The sequence below is a fragment of the Rousettus aegyptiacus genome, unplaced genomic scaffold, assembly GCF_014176215.1.
Source record: "Rousettus aegyptiacus isolate mRouAeg1 unplaced genomic scaffold, mRouAeg1.p scaffold_m13_p_1, whole genome shotgun sequence".
NCBI classification, from domain to species: domain Eukaryota; kingdom Metazoa; phylum Chordata; class Mammalia; order Chiroptera; family Pteropodidae; genus Rousettus; species Rousettus aegyptiacus.
The window spans coordinates 53149053-53171707 of NW_023416284.1; the positions used below are offsets into that span (position 1 = coordinate 53149053).

At 40.0% G+C, this 22655-nt stretch overlaps 1 protein-coding gene across 3 annotated transcripts in view; it reads left to right on the top strand.

The window, feature by feature from the left end:
- Positions 1–22655, top strand: part of AK5 (adenylate kinase 5) — a 190137-nt gene that overhangs the window by 125194 nt on the left and 42288 nt on the right. For all 3 annotated transcript variants that reach the window (XM_016151055.2, XM_016151054.2, XM_036235367.1), the window contains exons 9-10: positions 9226–9268; positions 13606–13650. In XM_016151055.2, the coding sequence (XP_016006541.2) occupies positions 9226–9268; positions 13606–13650 (88 nt within the window). The remainder of the gene's footprint in view (positions 1–9225; positions 9269–13605; positions 13651–22655) is intronic.

The window sequence follows — 22655 nt, forward strand, 5'->3', positions numbered from 1 at the left end:
TCAGAGCTTCTGTGGTAACTTTTGTTTACATCCAATTCCATCAAAGCGCGGTTGGATAGATTTCTCTTTTAAGGTGGTAGAGTGGAACCTATATTGGAAGAATAGGTGGGAATGATGGGTTTCGGCAGTGTATTTGACACCAACTTATGACCTTAAATAAGAGTTGTGAGTTTTCTGAAAACATGGAGAATAACCCCTGCCTTAATATACTAATAAAAGATATAATAATAACGCCTTATATTTGTACAACAATTTTCCATTTACGAAATGCTTTTGATCATTTTATTTCCTCTTAGCCACCAGCCTCTGGGGTGGCCACTGTTCTCCACACTTTAATCAGAAAGATAGCTCCAGTCCATGCTCTGCACAGGATCTAGAGTGATCTTTATAAAAACACAGAATGAATCAAGTTACTTTCCAACTTACAGCCCCCATTCCTTTCTCCCCATTGCTCCTGGGATAAACCATGAACCTTATTGGGGCCCCAATGCCCTGCAGGGTGCCTCAGCACACCATCCTCCTGGCTGTCTGCACCCAGCCTCGCTGACCTGCCTCCAGCTTCTCTAAGGTGCATGCTGCTTCACCTTTGGGCCTTTGCATCAGCTGAGGGCTCTTCTTGGGACACGCTTGTATTTCCTTACCTGCCCTCCCCCTCCATTTCCCTCTTGGCCAACTTTTAACCTACTCCCCAACCCCAAAGCACATCAGAGCTCTTATCTCTTTTTTTAATTTTCCTAGAACCCTTTATTTTATATACATCCATAGTCAATATACATCTGCTTATATTATTATCCAGTTAATATCAGTCTCCCCAACTGGATAGGAAGCTCATAAGCGCAGGTACCATGCCTGGTTGCTTCCCCGGCCAAGGTCTGGCAGAGCAGGCCCTGAGTGTTACATGAGGGCCTCGCTGACATTATCAAGAACATGTACCAGCTTGAGCTTGAATCCAGGTTCCTAAGGGTCTAGTGCCTTTCCTAGCAGCCAGCACTGCATTTCAGGTGTTAGAAATGGAAATACTCTTCATTGTACAAAACACTGCACAAATATAAGACATCGAAGTCTAAAGAGTATGCAGTGGGTTCCGTGGGACCAGTTTAATTTAGAGGTGGGCTTCTTTGGACAGGTAACAGATAATAACTGCCCCAGAATGTGTGCTAACATACTTCCATGTAGAAAAGCATGTCAAGTTTCCTCATTTGTTCATTCCTTATTTCCTCATTTGTTCATAGATAGGGAAAAGCTCATTGAGTCTTTGCAGTTCAGTCTCCTGGTTTTAGGCATCAGCCTCTCAAATGCCAGAGGGGTGATGTCACATTGGATGGTGATGTCACCCCCTGGTCTTCACTTTCCTTGCTTGTTGAGTAGAGGCTCCTTCTCCTTCGCAGGGATCCTCAAACGCAGTCACGGTGTGAGAATTCCTCCATCCACCCAGTGGATCTGTGTGCAGGGCCTACTGCTCAGTGGTGAGCAGCATCAGAGCAGGGAAAACTCTTTGGGAAAGCCAAAGCTAACAACTTAAGTGTGTTTTTGTGAAGCTAATGTTCAAAAGTAAACGGCGTTTTCAGCATAAAATAATTATTTTGTGGACTCCCTAGTTCTCATTCATATGGCAATTTCTTTTTTTAATTGAGATATAATTGATATTTGTATATGTTGTGAAATGATCCCCATGATAACATCCATCATCGCACAGTTACAGTTTTTTTCTTGTGATGAGGACTTTCGAGATCTATTCTCTTAGCAACTTTCAAATAATACAGTATGGTATTGTTAAAAGTAGTCACCATGCTATGTATCCCTGGGACTTATTTATCTTGTAACTGGAAGTTTATACCTTCACCAATTTCATATAGTAATTTCCTACCCAAATAAATCCTAACGTGTCAGATTCACGACACGTTAGGATTTATTTCTCCACATTTATTCCACTTCAGGGTTTTTACTTTTTTAGTTTTAGTACATTGTTGGAAAGATATTAAGAGAACGATTGATGAGAAGGATTGTTTCCAGCCTTTAGAACATCCCCATTGTCTTTTAAAGTGTCATGTCTTATAACTTCAGGGGAAAGAGACCACTCTGAGCTCTTAAGATGTGTCTAAGATGCCCAGGCCTGCCCATCTCCCAAGGTAGAGCAGTTTCATAACAGTAAGCACACCCTGAGTGTATACCTGCCCTTTCTCTTCAGACCTCATCTGATCTTTGAAATAGTATCACCATGTAAGTAGGAAAGGAATGGTGATTCCTATATTACAAATCAGGGAAGGGAGCAGAGAGGAGGGCCAGTGCGTTGGGATTGAGTCGGAGCAGGGCTAGAGGACCGGCCAAGGCCGTGTGGGTATAGTGAGCACCAGGGCAGCTGGTGTGGTATCTGACTGATGTCATGGAAGTAGCTTTTGCAAGAGCCATGAAACTCTCTGTGCTTTCACCACCTCCATACTCTGTTTTCTATTCTGAATATTTAAGTGGTGGTGGTTGGGGGGCGAGGGTTGATCAAACTTCACCTCAAGGCAGGCCGCTGCTAGCCCATGTAGTGCCTTTGTGCAAATTAGAAAAAGAAAACTGTCTAGGCATGCACAGGTCGGAGAGTGGATTCAGTCCCCACTCAGCCTCCCGGCCAGGATCCGCAGTTAGCGCACAACTGCAGGCCGGCACCGGCAGCCATGCTGCAGAGACTGGCCACCTCCGGCTTCTGGCTGCAGGGAGGGGCTGCCTTCTCTCCGCAGCAGAACTTCTGCCTCACATTTTGAACGGCCCAGCTTTTAAGTGTCAACTTCTTTTATAGGTTTCTTTTCTGAGCTGTTTTTTTTTTTCTTTGCTGTGGTAGTTGTTTCTTTTCTCTGCACAGCATTCTATATAAGAGACTTTGAGGAACAGGAAAGAGCAGGCCTGCTTCCTTGGCTCCTGCATCTGTTTTTTGGTAGTAGGTTGAATGTGTGCTTTTCCAATAATGATGACATCATGCCTTTAAAATATTCCTCAAATACTCTTTGCCAAAGGTTTTTCAAAAGTAATAAAATGTTTCTCTTTTACCTCCTGTGGAACTTTGCACTAAGATTTTAAAACCAAGTGGAGATGTGAAGGCTGGCCTTTGAGTACGACATATTCCAGGAGGCACTCAGCTACATCCCTCTTGAAACCAACCTGTTAGCTGTCTTCTGCATGATCACGGGGTAATTATAACCACGACAGCACTGACCTTTATCACGCCAGCATATTGGAGTGTTTAGAGACATAAACTCTGTAACTGAAGTAGTCTGGAGGTTCGTTCATCTGTGAACTATCAAACAAATTTGCAGATCTTAAAGCCTCTCCCCGAAGATTGTCAATGCAAAGAAGTATCACCATACAGGGTAGCATTAAGTAAACAACCCACAACAAATTAAATTGATAATAATGAAGATAAAGTGATCATACCTTAGAGCGAAAAAGTAAGAAGAGCAGCAACAAAGCATCCTTTCTGAAAACGGTGACTGCGAGTTTGAGCACGTGCCCACACTCTGTGGGAGCACGGAATATTGCCAGGCTTTGTATAGAGGCCGGAAGGAGAGGCAGAATGTAAACAAGCTCAAGGTAAAGGAGAAAGCATTCCAGGCTGGGCAAACATAATACACAGGGCTCCAAAGGCCAAATTAAGCAGGTCAAGTTCTGAGAAAATTAATAGATTCATTTATTTCATATAGAGTTTATCTTAACGAGCTTGAGCAAAACAGCATGAACTTTACACAAGTTGTAGCTAGCAACTGTAGATAGCAACTGCTCAACAATCTCTCTCCTCCTGAGACCTTCCTGAGACTTGCAGACTCTAATTAAAGCCCCATTACCTCAGTTTACAGATTGTTTTTAGAGAGAACACTTCTTTTGTCCTGCATGTTTGATTCACAGTTCCAACCTGGGTGTCATCTTTAGTTCTTCTTTTGCTCTATGCTCCACAGCCTTATCCTCTAGAACCTCAGAGAATTGAACATAGGATGTTTAAGAAGGGGAAAAATGAAAGCAATCAAAGAGGAGGTAGGTCAAAGCTAGACTGTAGACTTAGGCATGCCCTTGGAAAACTGTTTATGACTGCCATAGTGACAAGCAAGGAGTGCTTCAGATTGCAGAGAAAGCACTAGGGTACACCCATGGTGAGTAGAGACCAAGGAAAAGAACAGAAATCAAGGGCGAGTCGTCAAAGAATCCTCATAGCCCTCTACTTGCTCCCTTCATTTAGGCCTACCTTCCCCAATCTTCTTTTTCAAATAAAAAAAAAAAAAATGGTGGGACAAAGGAGGACTCTGGGGGATATTTTTCTCCTTGAAAAGCGCATGAACACACATATAGTATGTTTTATTCTATTATTTAACTGATTTTCTCTTTTGCTGAGAGTGTCTCATAGCACCTAAGAAAAGTGCTGGAGACAGGCCAGTATGCTCTGTAGTTTCCAATGGTTGGAGCTGAACTTTGCCATTTTATCTCTGTTTCAGAGGGAATCAAAAACAAAGGGCTGAAGGCCAAATAACACTTGGTGGTGAGACTCTAGTCAGATGTGACTTTATGGCCAGCATTAACAAAATCGGAGTGGGAATTTTGTTGTTTCTTTCACGCCATCAGCCTGACGAAGCCCTGCTTAACAACAGTGGTGCTGTGTTTCGCATGTGAAGACAAGATCCAAGTGTTTCTCACTTGCTCTTCTAGCAGAGAAGTGAAAACAGGAAGTTATAGGAAGACATCCAGAAAAACTCTTTTCTTTAAAATTTTTTACTAACAATACCAACACTTCAATTCCCATACATATTGAATTTGTGTATAAATTCAATACATATATATAAAGAATAAAAATACCATTTCTCCCAGAGAACTAGATCTGTAAATCACTATTTAAAACAGTTCATGTAGAGAACCTACAATTTAATAAGACTGGAAATAGGTTAGGCCAGCATCCCCTATATTTTTTTCATTCCTGTTTACTCAATAATACAAGTACTTCCAAAGCAAGCAGACCTCTAATTGTATATATTTTAGTGAAAGAGAAATGGGACTTGCTGGAAAATAAATTCTTGGCTGTAACTAAATTGCATATTACTTCCCATACTTTTTTTTTCAAATTGCCCATTACTTTAAATGAAAACATGCTTTAGCAAAGAACTGTAAACAGTTCTTCCTGCTGATAAAATATAGCTATGTTTCTGTTTTCCAATAGTCTCCCGCTGAAAGTCTAAGAAATTTCAAAACTTCATTCACAGCTTACCCGCAAAACATGAGAATTTCACTTTCAAACCACCATGATCCAGCTTCAGTCCCTCTTTTAGCAAAGGAATCTATCTTTGTTTCCATTAACATGACACCATGAACGTTCACTATTCTTGTGTCATGTGGTCGCTCACAGCACTCTGTTCTCCTGCACTTCATGGTGATAATAGGAGTTCTGATCCTAAAGAAAAACACATACACACACCGATTAGCTGCTCTTCTTACAAATAATACCAGAATCCCGGCTTGCAAAAGCAGTTTCTTGCCTACACATCCACACAGGGAAATAAAGTTGAATGCAAGTTGTTTGGGCTCTAATTATGACTCTGGCTTTACTGGAGAATGAGGGATAGAGATCAAAACAAATCTGTAGCTCAAATGTAGTTGCCCCATAAAGCCACACATCCTATCTTGAGGTTCTAAATGTGTCACTTCAACAGGATTCCAGATATCTTCGCATCGATTTCCAACATATTATCATATATATATGGAGCATAAAAAGATGTGGCAACCTGATTTTGCTTTTTTGTTAGTGGTTTTGCTGCTAATTTTCCCACCTTCACTAGTATTAATCGTATCATTGCCAGCTGTGTCTTGGCTCCATGTTTGTGAGTCATAAGTGGCACTTACATAAAATCTGTGCCTATATTTGTACTATTTCTCTTTGTCAGTTTGTTCAGATTTGGTATCCGCTTCATGCCGCCCCAAACCTACTTTAAAATCATCTATGTCTCATTGCACCCACAAAGCCTAACCCCACAATTCAGATTCACAGGTGACAAAGAGTTGACTGGGTGGAGTGGAAATGCAGTAAAGGCTGTAACACCAAGAAACAAGGCACACAGGGTGGCACTTGTTAGTCAGTGGGCTATGTTTTCTCAAAGTACACCTCACTGAAGATGCAGCTATAATGCAACCGAATACAAACACTTTATCAGATATTTCTCAGTTAAGCCTATATACCATTTTGCTCTGTATATAATCGACAGTCTGAAAAGGAATTTCACTTTTAATGGCTTTCATGCAGAATAGGCCTAGCATTTGAAAAGAAAGAGACAAGATTTAGGACCTCCAGGGGCTTGTATCGCATCTTTTTCAACAAAACCAAAAGTCTTAGCCTTTCATTAGTTGTTATTGTTGTTGTTTGTTGCATGTCTGTGTGTATGAGAGTGTGTGTGTGTGTGTGTGTGTGTGTGTGTGTGTAAGATGCCAGAATAATTTATGTACAACAGATTTACATTGGAATCATGAGGTTTACTTTGAGCATTACTGAAAAATACCACCCATCAGTCAAACATCCCATTCACCTGGGCTTTCATGTCAGTGAATACGGTACGGTGTGCCACATTCCTGGTGAAGAGCTAATGATAGTTGCATCTGTGCTCTAGAAACCTGTTCACTATCAACGCATTCATGGAAATAAAGCTGGGATTCATTTAAAGTTTGAGGCATACAGAATAGAAGGTTGCGAATAAGATCTATAGCTGAAAACAGATAAGACTCACACAGCCAAATAGAGGTCAGATAGGCCCTTTTATAACATGGTGCATTGTTTCATGAATTGAGATTAACCCCACTCAAACTCTCAAAATATGATAGCCAGGTACAAGAAATATCTGACATCGTTTCATTTGCAAGGTGGGTGTCAGTCTGATCATTCAACAATAATATTAAAAATTGAGGTAGAGGACTCAATGGTTTCTTCTTAACATTACCTGGATATATTTAATAGCTGTTTGACAAAGAATGAGCAGAGTCTGATTAAACAATTCATTTCCAGAAAGGCTACTGAGACTCTTTCTATGTACCTGCATTTTAGGTAGACATTATAATTGCTTCATATAGGTCCCTGCCTCAGGTGGGCTTCTCTAGAAGCAGAGCCTGAGATGGGGACTCTTTGCAAGTGTGTTATTGGGGAATGCCCTTAGAAGATGTAGATAGATGCAGGATAGGGCAGGGGTAGGAGCTGAACAAGGATATAGTCCCAGCTGGTCAGCCTGATGTGGTCAGCCTGATCTCTAGAGGACCACTGAAGCACAACTTATACTAGAGTCATCCAAGCTTGAGGGAGGGACCAGGCTGCTGTGAGCCCCTAGCAGCAGCTGGGGGATGGGCGCACTGGCTGGGTGAGCAGGGGACAGTAATAGATCCACTCTGGCAGTAAGATGACATGACTAAATCTTTAGGAGCCATGCTACGTGATGGGTGATGTGGTTCTCACCCCAACCCTGACCTCACTGAGGATACGATGGATGACACGGCCATGGGCCCCCCACGTGACCTCTCTTAACCATCTTTTCCTCAACTGTAAAATGGGAGAGAGGAACAGTAGGATTGGATTACATGATCCTTATACTCCCAGCTCCAAAATGCGATGATTTCAACAAGGGAAGGGGAGTGGGGAGGCTCACTGAGGAATAATCGAAGTCTTTTCTATTCATGTAAGGAAGTTAATTAATGTAGGGTGCACCTAAATGACCACTCCATTAGGTACTCTTCTCTCACCTGGAATAACGCTGGGTACACAGGCAAATCTAAGAAGACAAGCGGTAAGGTTGACCTGAAGGCATGTGTTCGAAAACGGATGACAAGACTCTGTTTTCAAACCAAGTGCTTTCAAGACAGTTTACCTCAAGGGATCTTAATGTAACCAGGCAACCTCATTTAACTGAGTCCTACTTAAAAGGAATTAGAGGCCAGAGGCTGGAGTAAAGCGTGAGACAGAGGCTGTCCCCGCAAAATGACACAACCTCTGTGGAGGGCAATTTAGCAAAATCTATCAAAATTATAAATACATTTACCCTTTGACCTCACAGCCCCTCTTTGGGGATTTATCCTCAGGTGTATGTGTATGAAATGACATTTATATAAGTTTATTCATTATGCTACTTTTTCAAAAAAAAAAAGGTCTAAGATTGGAAACAAATGATCTGTCTATAAAGGACTGTTTAATAACAATAGGAACAGCTATGGGACCATCTTCCACACAGAATACTGTATAACCAAGAACATTCTGTGCTGATATGGAAAGTTCTCCAGGAAATATTAATAAATGAAAAAAGCAAGGGTAAGAACAGTATAGATTAATCTGTAATTTTAAACACATAGATGTGTAAGTATGCTTTCAGTGTACAAAATGGTGGTAATAAGATTATATATTTATATTCGGCTGTATCCATGAATATCTGGAAGTCAGTTTTTATGTATCTGGAAAGATACAAAAAAAAATGATGAGTGGTTGGTTACCTATAAAGGATGAGGAAATGAGAAAATGGGAAGATGGGAGACACAGAAGGGATCAAAATTCTCACCAAATACCTTTTCATAAAATTTTTCTGCATTTTTTCCTGATCACCATAGGTTCTTCTATAAGAAAAATGCTTTAAAAATATTGCGAAAATACTGTGTTTGCTTAAAAAATATTGTGAAAATTTTAAAAGCAGGCATAAATCAAAGCTGATTGTTTCAACTTCCCTTACTTCGTGCTTTAGTTTCCAGGGATTGGCAAACTATGGCCCGTGGTTAATAGTTGCACAAAGACCATATGGCTCACAATGCTGAGAATATTTACTATCTGGCCCTTTACAGAAAGTTTGCCAAGTCCAGCTTTAAATTACAGAGTTGTTTGTAAAACAGCTATGACTACACCTATCAGTGAGCTTCGGGTACTGATGGGTTTTGTCTTCTTGAAATCAGCTTTTCTGACCACAGGTAGTTTATGTACCAGGAAAATGAGGCAGGATATTTTACCAGTTAAGAAGAGCATGAACTCTGGGGACAGGCAGCCCACGTTTAAATCTGGGCTTGTCCCTCACTACTATGTGACCTTGTGCAACTTCCTCAACTCTCAGTTTCTTCATCTGTAGAAAGTGGATCATGCTAGGGCCTACTTCACAGAGGGATTTAGAAGGCTAAGTGTGCTAATGTTGGCAAGAAGTTTAACACAGTACCTGTTAGTGTAATTATCTAATATTTCGACTTTTTTATAAACAGGGCGATGACCAGTTAAACGTATTTGGAGAGGACACCACGGGAGGTGAGCTTCCTTTCCTGAGCAGATCAAAGTTGTCATTTTAGTGGCTTTGAGCATGTCTTTTTTATTAAACACTGATGAAGCAATAATATACTGGCAATAGCATGTACTTTTTCCTTAGCCAGAGAACACAATTGAGACGAGACCTTTTTGGATCTCTTCCCTCTCGGTCCATGTAAAGAAACAAAAGGATGCCTAAGAGATGCGTTTCCTCACTGCCCAGAGAATATGACTCATGAGATACTCAGTGAAAACAGGATACTCTGGTAAAATATGTTTGGGAAACGCTTAACACTCTATTGCCTTTGGAAGAGTCACATATATAATAGCACAACAAGGTCCCCACAAGTCCTGTAGTACAGAGAGCCAGCCAGCTACCTTGAATAAAACATTCTTCAAATTTCCTGGAACACAGTCTTTTTCCTGTATAGTAGTAGCGTACCATTGGGACGCAACCTAATAAACAACCAAATTATGCCGCTTTATATTTTTTGTCATGTTAAAAGTCTTGCAAAAAATTTTAAATCTAACCATAATTAGCTACACATGGAACCGAAAATAGATAAAATTATGTGGATTTGAAATTGTTCAAGAAAGATAAGGTTCACGAATGCCTCAAATAAAATGCCTTCTAACTTTTCCACTGTGATAAATGTTGTTATAATGGAAATATGTTTATATTGATTGTGAACACATACATGCAAGTGATTTGGCTTTCTAAACAACCCCAGCTCTAATCCTGCACTGATCCATGAACATGAGGTGGTAGATAAAGTGCCATTTGATGATAATGGCAATAGTAGTATGTGAAAATCTCAGTCACCAAATGACATTATGGTGATTCATGGGGAAAGGCACATAAACATGAGCTAAGTGCAAATAATCAACTCAGTTCCAACTGGATAGGGATTGATTGATTGCCTAATAAAGTTTCTTTTTTTCCTGGTTATGAAATTAACACATATTCATTGTGGAGATTTTTTTAAGTAGAAAATAAGAGTAATCTAAAACCTTATGACGTCTAAATAATCATGGGTAACATTCTAGTATATTTTATTTCAGTGTGTCATCTGTATACCCATTTTCACATGGCTGAGAATACATGTGTATATGCAAATATATCTCCAATTTTTGTACATATCATAACATAAGCATGTTTCCATGCATTAAAAACTCTCTGTAACCTTAATTTGTAATGACTACATTGCATGAATATGACATCATGAATTTATTAAAAATAACTATAATAATAACCACAGCCACTTCCGAGATTGCAAACAGATTAAAAGTTGCTCAGCTTCATAAAAGTAAACTGGAAGTCCAGAGAACGTGAGATGACCATCTGGTCCCACATGTTATGAGCACAATGTATTTCCCTTCAACAGAAAGCTCCAGATAACATAGGAATTTTCCAGTCACCATGGGCTACTCTGTAGAGAGACATAAGCACTACTTTAATTAAAAAGAACAACAAAAAAATTCATTCTTCGGTATGAAAACCAAATGGCTCCGAAGACACCAAATTCACTTCTTTCCTCTGCTTCTAGCTCTTTCTCCCTGTCTCCTTCCTCTTCTATCTTTAACCCAATTCTTCATGTTTCATTTTCTCTCTCTCTCTCTCTCTCTCTCTCTGTCTCTCTTTTTCTGTCATTCCCTCCTTCTTTTTATCTGTCCTTCCTTTCTTCCCTCCCTCCATCCCTCTCCCTCTCTCTCTGGTGAGTTGGGTCTTTTACTCAGCTAATAGAGGATTTCTGCAAAAAGGTAGCATTGTATATATAAATGAACCACAGCAATTCCACTAAAAAGTAAGTTTTGTAATTGTCAGAAGAATGATCTAGTTTTCAAAAGTACTGATCATCTACATAAGATATGAGGTATAATTCAGAGCCCTATTAATTCATTTTAACTGTAAAATTTGCAATTTTGTCACCAAGAAGGGAAATAAAAACCTCCTACTCTCTCTTATTCCACCTGTCATTTTAATCAACTCACACCCATTGGATAAGCAAAAGCAAAAGCAGGTGCTTCTTGAACCATGAAAAGAGCCCAGGGCTCCACCTAGACTAAGCACTCGGGGCTGACTCCATCCAGTCTTGCCCCACTCTTCAAGGCTCTCGCCACTCATAGGACTGCTCCAAGAACCTTCCCACCCCAGGATCAGGAATGCACACCCCAGGGGCCCAAGGTTCCAACAAAAAACACCAAATACCTTTGAACTTTAGTATCTTTATTTTAAAACTGAATGAAAAGTTTTCATGAAGTAAAAAATCACAGTATCCTACATTGCAATATATTACAGTCTATTCGATGTATCCTGCAGTCTGAAAAGTATCTCCCTTAGCATAGGGGTTAACAAGAATAATAAAGTATTCAAAAATATCTTCAGTTATTATATCTGCAGTCGCATCTGTCCAGCTGAAGGAAGCATTCAGCTTCAAATGTTATTTTATTTGTCCAGCATGGTGCTCTAAAAACTTGGTTTCGATGTTAACCCTTGTTGCCATAGTCCACAACACTCCACACCCCTCATCTTGTTGGTTTAAGATCTTTGCCTGGCTTTTGCCTAGGCACATCAAAGAAACCTTTCTGAAACGTCTTTGTGGAATTAGCCTGCCACTCCCACTGCTGCCCCGATAGGTGTTAGACTAACCTGCTCAGAAATTAGCCAATCTGAGGATGGATTTGAACATGGTGAGTTTCTCTGGCTCTCCGAAGGTCTGCTTCTTAAGCATTCACCATCATCATTTGGCCTCAGGATGGCCTCTAGGTTGGAGCGGGACTTCCCTCAGTGGCTACTACAGAGTCACACTCTGAACTTCAGAGCATCCCAAACAAGTCTCCAATTGTGCTCTTGGGTTGCCCAAAAACTCTGCCTCCAGGGCAGAAGTCTGACCCTTCCCTGGCACAGCTGAGTAAGCAGTCTGCAGACTCTTTTTAAGACAATCCGTTCAACTCATGAGCACATGTAAAGTCTAATCTTCATAAATAAAGCCCTATGGACTTAAACTACAGTGAATTACTTGTCTATGCTCCTCTCTGAAATAGTCTCAGGTAGGACTGCTATTTTGTCTGTCCTCGGGTCCTAACTCTAAACCTTTTTTTTAAAATTTGAGGCCCCACTGCTTCCAGAATCAAGCAATAACCACTCTCATTTTCTGACTCCAAAGATCCTGAGCTCACAATTCAAGTTTTTCACTGTGGTTATCTTTTCAGGTGACCTCACTGTCACCCAAGATCTCTTGAAATTTTGGTTTATTTTAGGAAGGTATCTTAAACATACAACAATAATAGCATCATAATTGTGGCTAAGGGCAAAGGAGGCCATTTCCTCATAGGGTCTATTCATTTACAGGAAACCACAGAATCACAGGTATTCAAACTAAAAGAGACATTAGAGATCACTGGGTCCAACACTTTTATTTGACGGATGGAGAAACCGAAGTCCAAGGAGAGGCAGTCACTTGCCTAGGTCAAGTCAGTTGGCAGTAGGACCGCACAATGTAGCTTTTATCTACCCATCCCTCACGGCTACCTACTACACCACATGACAACTGAAAATCTTTTAGGGCTCCATAAACTCTAGAGGTTTCACATTAGGCCAAAGGTTCTAATCATTTCTTTGCCTTAATGCAGTGGGTTCCCCAAAATCAGTCTTCACCTGCCTCCTTCATGATTTTTACTTCATCTTTATACTATTTATTATACTGTATGTTATTTACTTGATATTTTTCTCTAAATTGACTCACTTTTATTATTACATACATTTATTTGATTTATTTGATTTATTTATTTTATTCCCACCCCCCCCCCCGGTAACCACTAGTCCATCGTCCATGTTATACACATATATTTTAAAAGCAAACTTTGTATACCTCAAGTGGAAAATAGCATTATTTTCTATGAATAGGAACTGTTTTTATAATATTATCTTCCAGACTACCTACTTGGGTCTTAACACCTCTTTATTAAAAGAGAGGTTGGCAAATGTTTAAAAATGTGAAATAACTTGAAACTGAGACACTTAGGAAAAATTTTAAATAATTTTTTTAAATTATCTTTCTTTGTGATTCATGCTACTGAATGCCTCATCAGTTTTACCACCTAAAAGTGATATTGTGTGTTAAAATAAAAATATGTTACCCGGATCTGGGTATAAGGCTGAAATGGTCATTGGTGCCTTTTAATTATGCCTTATTAACCAACACATTTACTCAGCTTCAGGCTTCTTATCAAAAAAAAAAAAAAAAAACTATAAGATTTTGATTTTTATACAAATGAGTAAAATCAGTGTTTCAAAAATGTATTTCTTGCCAATAATTTAAATTATTCTTACTTCAAAGGTTTCGTGGAAGATTTGAGGAAGTGTAAAATTATTTTCATGATCGGTGAGTAAGAGCCCTAAAATTTTCTAATGCAGTTGCTAATAATAACAACTTGGTGGGGTGAGGGAAGGGCTATTCATTTCCCGCCCTATTTTGAAGTCTTGCCCCTTTCTTAGTTAGGTGAACACCCCCGGAGGCTTTCAGATTGCTGCTTTCATTTACAAAGTTTTATATTACTTTTGGTGTTGTAGCTCTTCAGCATAGACAAAGTAGGACTCTAAGCTGGCCCTCCCCCTTCACCACTCGGTTGTGTGGGTTGTTACCCTGGACTGTCTCCCACATTCCATCATCCACACTGAGTGCTGGACCCATGCTGGGCAATGAACAGGGATCACAGGACTTTCATCTTAAAGGAAAAGAAGAACTAATCAAATTATTATCTCAAAATTAGGAAGCATACAAAGTGCTGAAACGGAGAACCTGAGTGGAGTGTTTGAGGTAGAAACGAGTGGCTGGTTACTTTTTATAGGGTGATCAAAGAAGGCTTCCCTGTGTAAATGACATTTAAGCACGGAACTAAAGAAAGATGGGGTGACTGAAGGGATTAATGGGAGATGAGAGAAGGAAGAACAGGTCTTAAAGCAGTGACGACACTCGAGCTGAACCTGAGTTCTATTTCTGACCTGCTTGCCTCTACTTGACCTTAACCTTCGCAACTGAATGAACTATTGCCTCACTTAATTTTATGTTCTTTTCAGAAAGAAAAACGCATTATTTCTCCTCCTTACTAAAGAGAAACTAATCGCCATAATTTCAAAGAAAGTTTCCCTTTCCACATAAACTTGAATCAGTTTCCTTGGCATTAAGGCAAAGACACAGTAAATTATACTTTCTGTTTAGCTTTTATCTTAGGTATCAAATTAGGAAGAGGGAGACTCTTTAAACTCCATGTTCAGGAATCCAAAGAGTGAGCCTTTATTATCACATAGAAATCTGTGTTTTTAATAATGTGGTTGAAAAACAACATCTAAAAATAGCATAGCATGTTTTGTGCTTGTTACTGTCTCTAGCATTAATATTATTTCAGATTTGCCCTATGTTCAAATATCGCTTCTATCTGTCTAGGCATAACTAATGATTTCAACTCATCTGGCCCACAAACCACACTCTGAGAATTGCTGCTCTGAGAAAAAGGTTTTTCCTTATGTCTAAAGCAGTGACTATTCTTGAGCTGTTGCTATTCTAGTTAAAGATTGCAGCTCACTGATTGGGCAATAGAAGGTACAAAGCCACTGTGGTATCAGGAAAAATAATTGTCCTTCTTCTGGGGTATTTAATGGACTCTGCTTTGAAAATTAAGGCCTTAGTTCTAAACACTTCCTTGACAGATGGCAGAATGGTATTTTGGGGCTATATTATTGCAGATCAATTTTAGCTTGAAAAAAATACTTGGGATATTATAGATACATCCACAGCAGTTTTGATGAGTTTTAATGAACAAGAATCAGTTGATTTCAGTGAAACAAGTGTGGTTTTGTCTATATGAGAAGATGGCTGGTTTTTTTATTTTTTAAATTATTGTCCTGGCATCTTCCAAAACAACAATGGAGCTGTAGTATTAGCGAAGGCTGGGTTGACATCCTTGCTTTTAGTCATAAGCTAAAATTAATAGTCCTAAAGCACAATTTCTCTGTTTCAAAGTATCCATTAGTTCCCTTTTGTCCACAGAAAAGGCCAAACTACTTAGACTGGGCTTCAAAGCTTTCTCCCTACCGACCTTAATGTGTCTTTCCCATGACCCACCACACCCAAATTCTTCAGCTACAGCCCCTACCTGCATTATCGTCTCTTGAATTTTTCTGGCTTTTGCTAAACTTTTCACTTGAAATGTCTTCTCCCCTAGCTAATCGTGCCCCGAGGTCAGGTTTAAGTTCTAACTCCCTGTGAAATCTTCTCTAATCACCAGCCTTCCTCTTCCGTGCTCCTTCATCCCTTCTGTCTGCATCACTAATTCAGATCCCCCATAAGGACTGGAACAACAAATATTTGTTAGAATAATGAATTCTTTAGGAAGCAGTGTGGTCAGTTTCCATAACAACCGAAATAGCAGCTGGAATTCCTGGAATGGAACTGACAGGCAGGTTGCTGCTGTAGCTGTTTCTGGCAGGATGGTTTTCAGATTAATTATGAGCCTTATCAGATGCTCCTCAGTCCTGCTACCCTCTATGTAGCTGCTACCCTCTCAGTGAAAACAAGCAATACCAACTTTCCCCCTACCCTCGCACCCCACCTAAGCCGGTGCTATTTCTTGCTCATTAGTAAAACAGCTATAAGTGGTAATGGCCACTTATATAGGTAATAGCCACTGACTGTCATCTGAGTGGGAAAAAACACGTTCGAGGAAAGTGGACAAAAGGTAAAACAAAAGTGGCGTGGATGGACCTAATTGGTCCTTTGAATGTTATGCGAATATCACCTCTTGGTTCATAAAGAAAGCAGCTCAGTCTCTGTTTATAGAGGAATACCTTCCAAAGGACAGATAAAGGATCTCACAGGATAGGGCCTGATGATCAAAAGAACTGAAAAGCAGCCTAAAAACTTTGGTTGTTCACACACGAGATATGACTTGTGCTAATATCTAAGACTGGGACTCGATCATTACTGAAAACGGAAAATGTAAAAATATCCTTTAAAGAAAGAGCCTCATTATATCCCACTAACAGGCTCCTGCAGTTTTTCACAAACTTTTCTGGTACATTTCTCTCCTTTTTACCCTTTTTTAAAAATATCTTGATCATTATCTTGCTATAATCTATTGTATTTGGCTTCTTTTTCCCTTCTCTGCTTTTCATAGCCTGCCTATGCCCCAAATGTAACATAACCTGAATTCCCATTAATTCCTATCCGAAGCCTTGGTAGAAGTGCTTCAATCTGGAATATCATCTGACTTCACAGGTGCGTCGTAGTATTAATAGCATAATGATCAAGATCATTCAATGGCTGTAACTCTCAGTGTATCAGGGACACATATGGCCTTGTGTACCTTGGCATTAGTGCTGATAAACTGCTTTTAAGTAGTAAGCTTTGGGAGGTACTTATATAATATTTTTGTGTCGTTCTGTGCATTTTTAACCGTTGCACAACTAGTCCTATTTGTTTCCTGGAGGAAAACTGGAGAAACGAGAATTTTTGCTCAAAATAATATTCCAGTGCCGGTCATTATTTCATTATAGCCCTGTTGTCGTTTCATTGCTGCCCTATTATTAAAGAACTATGAATAAGTCTAATTTTTAGAGAATATTTCCTTGGGGCTCAGATTGAACATTTTTAGTGGAATTGGCTCACATATTTGGTTATGTTAAAAATGAATAAAAAATCTGTTTTAATTCAATGTAGCTGTAATAAAAGCCTATGTGTACTGAATACTTAACACCCAACAGGCACTATATAAAAGGCTTTATAATGTTATCTTATTTCATGCTTGTATCCACTCTATGAAATATTATCGCCATCCTGACTTTTGAAGTAAGACTTTAGAGAGTTAAATAATTAGCTAGTAAGTGAAAGATTGGTGCTTGAAAGCTTGGATTTTATCATTGGCAACAAATGCTGCCAGTTGTTTTCCTTGAAGGAATGGCTTTATTTCTTTTTAAGAAAATGTCTGCCAGATACTCAAGTCTGAAAAACCATATGTATCTGTTAGTTGATCTTTCAGAAGGTTAAAATGGGGTTCGATTTAAAAAAAAAAAAAAACTAGTTAAGCGATTTAAACAATCATGCGGAGCTTTTCCTCAAGAAAACCATTATACCTAGGGGTGCTGATGTGCCTTTTGTGTGTTTCCCATTTCATCACACAAAATATTACGATGAGATATACGTAAGAGTTGAAAGAAATTAAATTGGCCTTTTTTTACTGCTTCATCAAGGGCATTCTTAAGTAACAGTGACATTTTTCTTTATCTTTTTTTTTTTTTTGCTGTTATTTCACGGTGGTGAAGAATACCTGACTGGCAGACTCTGATGCTGCTGCCCTGATTTGCACTGCAGGTCTACAGCCATTGCTTCTGCACCATCAGTGAAAAGCAAATAGCCTCTTAGCGTTGCAATGAAAATAGGGTCTGTGGACCTCACTTTGAGAACTATAACCCTAGGGTTAATTGGGGGTAGGGGTGAGCAGGGGTATATAAAGCCCCATACTTAGAATTTGGGAGATCTTGGAGGATCCTGTGCCTTGTTCCTTGTGCCTTGTTTTCACTTTTAAAAGCGAATAACCTCTTAAATGTGAGGAAGGGAAATGGAAAGTCCCTGTTTCCCTGGGGTCTTGTAGGTCTGGAAAAGTTCCGAATGTTTCTCTGTACCTGGTGGTAGAAGAGATGCCTGAAAGGAAAGTTTGAGTGCTTGTCAGGGCAAGCAAAGAGGAATGACTCAGGAGTACCAGGGGAGACTCTAAACCAGGCGCTGGAGCGAGAGCAAAAAGGGTACACCTCAGGGGATCAATAGCAGTGGGAAAAACCAGGACCAGAGGAAGGGTGAAGAAAACCCTCGCGCTGGGTGAACAGCCCTGGCATGGACACTGACCTTCGAACTTGTGTACATCTGCTTAGGCTGTTGTAACAAAATACCATAGACTGAGTGCCTTATAAACAACAGAAATTTATTTCTCACAGTTCTGGAGGCAGGGAAGTCCAAGATCAAGCACTGACAGATTCAGTGACTAGTGAGGGCCCACTTCTAGATCTTTTGCTGTATCCTCACGTGGTAGAAGAGGCGAGGGCATTCTCTGGGGCCTCTTTTATTCTCTGGGGCACCAATTCCATTCATGAGGGCTCCACTCTCATGACTTAATCACCTCCAAAAGGCCCCACCTCCCAATACCATCACGTTGGGCTTTAGGACTTAACATATCAATTTGGAGGGGATACAGACCTTCAGTCTGTAGCAGAACTGGGCTGTGACAGTTACCAGAAATCATTGGATTGGACTAAGAAAACTCAGGCTAGACTTGATTGAGTTTCCACTATGAAGGGAAAGCAGGCAGCTCATGAGCTAGGCTGGGTTCACGCAGATGAATAAGTTTCCATCTGACTCCAAAGCTCGTGGTCTGCCCTCACTGAGAAACACCAGCCCCGCTCTAACACGGATGTGTCATTGCCACAGCGCTTTTTCTGGGGGGGTGCAGTCACTAAGGGCCACTTTGGCACTCTGCTGGTCTTACACCTACATTTTCAAAGCCTAGGCCATTCAGAATGGGAGAGTAAAGGAAGAGAGATATTGCGCCAGTTTCCAAGAGAGCCTCAGATGCATTTGCAAACCATGGAATTTTTTCTAATGTTGGAAAAATGCAGGTCTTTTGGTGCTGACAGTGAACCTACTTAATCACATAAACCTCTTTGCAAAAAGGCTCTAAGTCATGCTGAACTAGAACAAAATATTTTCTTCATTTAATCAGATCAAATTCCTAAGCCTTTATCAATGGCTTACTGTGTGTAAAGAACTGAAATTCAAAAGACACTAAACAGTCCTTATAACAATGATATGGCAGAAGAGGGGTTTTTTCCCATGTTTTTAAAATTATATCTTCAAAGAGAGAAATGATACTGAGTTAATTAAGAGTCATCCAGAAGGACAAATTACTGCTAAAAAGAAAAAAAACACAGTCATTGAGTTTTACCAGGTAAAGTGAATGGAGGCCTCATATCCTCACACACATTGTGTCCCTACTCATTTGTTGAAATCCTTTTGGAAGTACCGAGAACTCACCAAAGCAACCATGTAGTGAAGTTTTAGGTACTCGGCCTTTTCGCTCAGTAAAGGCAACCTCTCCAAGCTTGACTCACTGAAAGCCTCTTTTGCTTGAGCTGAGACTCAATAAGAATGATCAGTGGATACTGGCAGGTGCTATAGACTCTAGAAGTACACAACACTGAAGATAAGAGAACACCCAAATTCTTGTGTTTGTATCCAAGCTCTATGGATCCAATCCCTTAGGCTCTCTGAGTTTCTTTTAAAATGGCAAAATAATGTATTTTGTCTGTTTTCTTAAGTGGAAGCGTGTACAACAGAGACATAGCCCTAAAGAAGTGAACAGCAAAGGCAATTATACAAGTCAGTCTCCATCCTCTATCCCCAAAATATTTATTTTAATTACCCATAACAATATTAAAACTAACATATACTGATGGCTTACTGTGTTCCAGATACTGTGCTATCTTCATACATGTTATCTCATTTAATCTTCACACCAATCATCAATACTCATATTCTTCTCTATTTTACTCTTGAAGAAATGGAGACTGAAAAAGTTAAGTAACTTTCCCAAGGTTACACCGTTAGTAGGTGACAGAGTTAAGACTCAAACCAAGTTTCTCAGACTCTAAAGTCTATACTGTAACTGTATGTAGATATGTACTAAAGAAGCCAAAATGCAGGTGAGGCTGTGGGAGTATAGAGGGTGAGGGAAGAGTTTGCCATAATTGTTGAACAAGTGCCTCAATTTTCTATTTTATTTTGTTCCTGTATATCTAGCTATTGATGTCTGAAAACAATGACAAAATAATAAGACATCAAATAAGTATCAATGAAACAGACCTTTGAGTGCTCCAAAGTGTCCTCTCAATTATGTGAAATTTCATACTAACTTCAAAACAGGAAATGTTTTGAATCCATAAAAATATTTGAACCGTTACTGAACCCTTTGCAAACACACATTGATTTCCTGATATTTACACTGCATCTTTTATGAAGAAGACATATTATAGGTACCTTTTCTGTAAGCATTACCAAAACTATTTCAGAGGGCCTTGGGCAGCAAGGAGCAAGTGTTGAGAAATGTGATGCTGACGGAGCTGAGAGAGGTTGGTGCTTCTGAGATGTTCTTTATGGGTTGGATGAAATAGACTAACTACACACTGACCTGAAACAATGGCTTAATATGAAGGTAGAGGAAAAAGTAGCCTAGGCCGGGGGATATATAGATTTTAAGAGGGCTGCTTAAACTCCCCTAATGAAAAATAGATTCTCTTGGTATTATATTAAATTCTTCTATTAGATATGTATTCCTTTGGGTGACCTTTATTAATTCATTTGATACATTTACTGAATTTCTACTCTGTATCAGCAAGGAGATAGGCCTAAGCATACACAGATGAAAGACAGCACCCTGTAATCTCAAGGAGCTCATTTTATAGGGAGAGAGCAAACCGCACAGCTTGGAACATGCAGAAGCATAAGTGATGGAGAGAAAGACTGAAGTAGGGGCATGGGGATGGAGGGGAGGAATCTGATTCCGGAGAAAGAAAAGAAGTTGGCCAAGTGCTAAGTGGGAAGAAGGTTAGGGTGGGCCCCACAGCAAGGAGAAAGAACAAGTGTTCAAGAGAGCTTCAGAGGTGAGAGAGTGGGAAGCAGAGAGGTAGAGCTGGAGACAGAGGCAAAGTGCAGGGCCTAAAAGGCTGAGAACGCCAAGCTAAGAAATATGAGCTTCATCCTGTGGCAGGGGGGGAACCTCCAAGGTTTTTACTCAGCCACTTGACATCGGATTTGGATTTCAGAAAGAGCACTCTGACAGCAGTGAGAGGGAGCCTAGGCTGCAACAGGGAGGCCAGTCAGGAGGTCATCTAGATGGTTATACAGGAGATGAATGAGAAGCAGTCGAAATGGAAGAAAGATCCAAGAGATTTTAGGAGGTAGAATCGGTAAGTCAGAAGAACACATTGTGTGTACAGGTGAATGAGAGCAGTTAGTACGACTCAGAAGTGGCTGGTAGACAGAAGTTCCATCCAAGGAGACATGGAATGTGGAGAAGAAATGGGTTTTTGAGAGACCGTTGAAGAATTCAGTTTTAAACATTTTAAGATTGAGATGATTATAGGACATACATGAGATAGTGTCCACTGAACAAGAGCTTCTTGAAATCTTTTATCCAAAATACTAGTTCTGGCTGTGGCTGCAGATGCGGAATTCACTAGGGTGTCAATGGTAGGGAAGCCACGTATGTGAGAGAGATCATCCAGTGAGCTTAGATGGAGTGAGGCTAGAGGAAAGCTGAGACCTGCCGTCTAAGAAACACTTGGGCCAGAGCCAGAGGAAGAAAGAATAGAGAGGAAAGTAGAATGTGGATAGTAAATTGTGCCGTAGAAGGCAAAAGAGGAGAGAGTTTCCATCTGGGAAAGTTAAATAAAATGTAATCCACTGTCTGTTGGGTTTGGCAACCAGAGTTGTTGGTGACTTTGGTGAGAACAATTCCAGTGGAACAGAAGGGAGTAAAGCCAGTGGGGTCGGGGTGATTGGGTAAAGAAATGAGGGTGCGTATAGTCTATACTTCCTAAAGAAACTTGACTGAGAAAGAAAAGACTGAGGGTAGTTTCCACAGAGAAAGAAAGGTCAAAGTGGAATATCTCTCAAATATGAGAAAAGCAAGCACATTTGTATAATGAGAGTCTATCTAGTTAAGAGCATGAATTACTCCAGTTCAAATCCCAGCTCCTCCATGTCCTGGCTATGCGACCTTGGACGACATCCTTATACCCGTTGTTCTTTAGTTTTTTCACATGTAGTGATAGTATAGAGGGCATAAATTTGAAGTGAAGATAAAATGAGTTAACATGTGTCACAGTGCTCTTGGTAAATATTCAACAAGTATTAGCTATCTTTATAACTAGCACATGCTGAGTGAGAGGAGACAACCAATAAGAAAGAGGGGATCCTAAGAAAAATAGGATGAGGATGGGATCGGAAGAAGCAAATTGGAATGAGGAAAGGACACCTACAAGATGGGGGAGTCGTAACAGAGGTGAAGAGGTTGCATAAGTTCCTGTGTCTGTTTCTGGTGTCATTTGTTAAAATTAAACACTCCCTAAGGGACTGACCTGTTAAGTGGAGTTTTACCTACAGCAGTTATGGTTGGCTGAGATCAGGGTGATTAAGTATCTCTTAGGCCTCGGCCTTAAACCTGCCTATAGGCTGCCATTTCCTCTTGTAACACATTCCTGCTTCTGTTTACAACAGCATAACACAGGCTCTAGGAGACCATATCTGGCCTTAAGAAGTGAAGCGAAATAACAAGCCAGTGA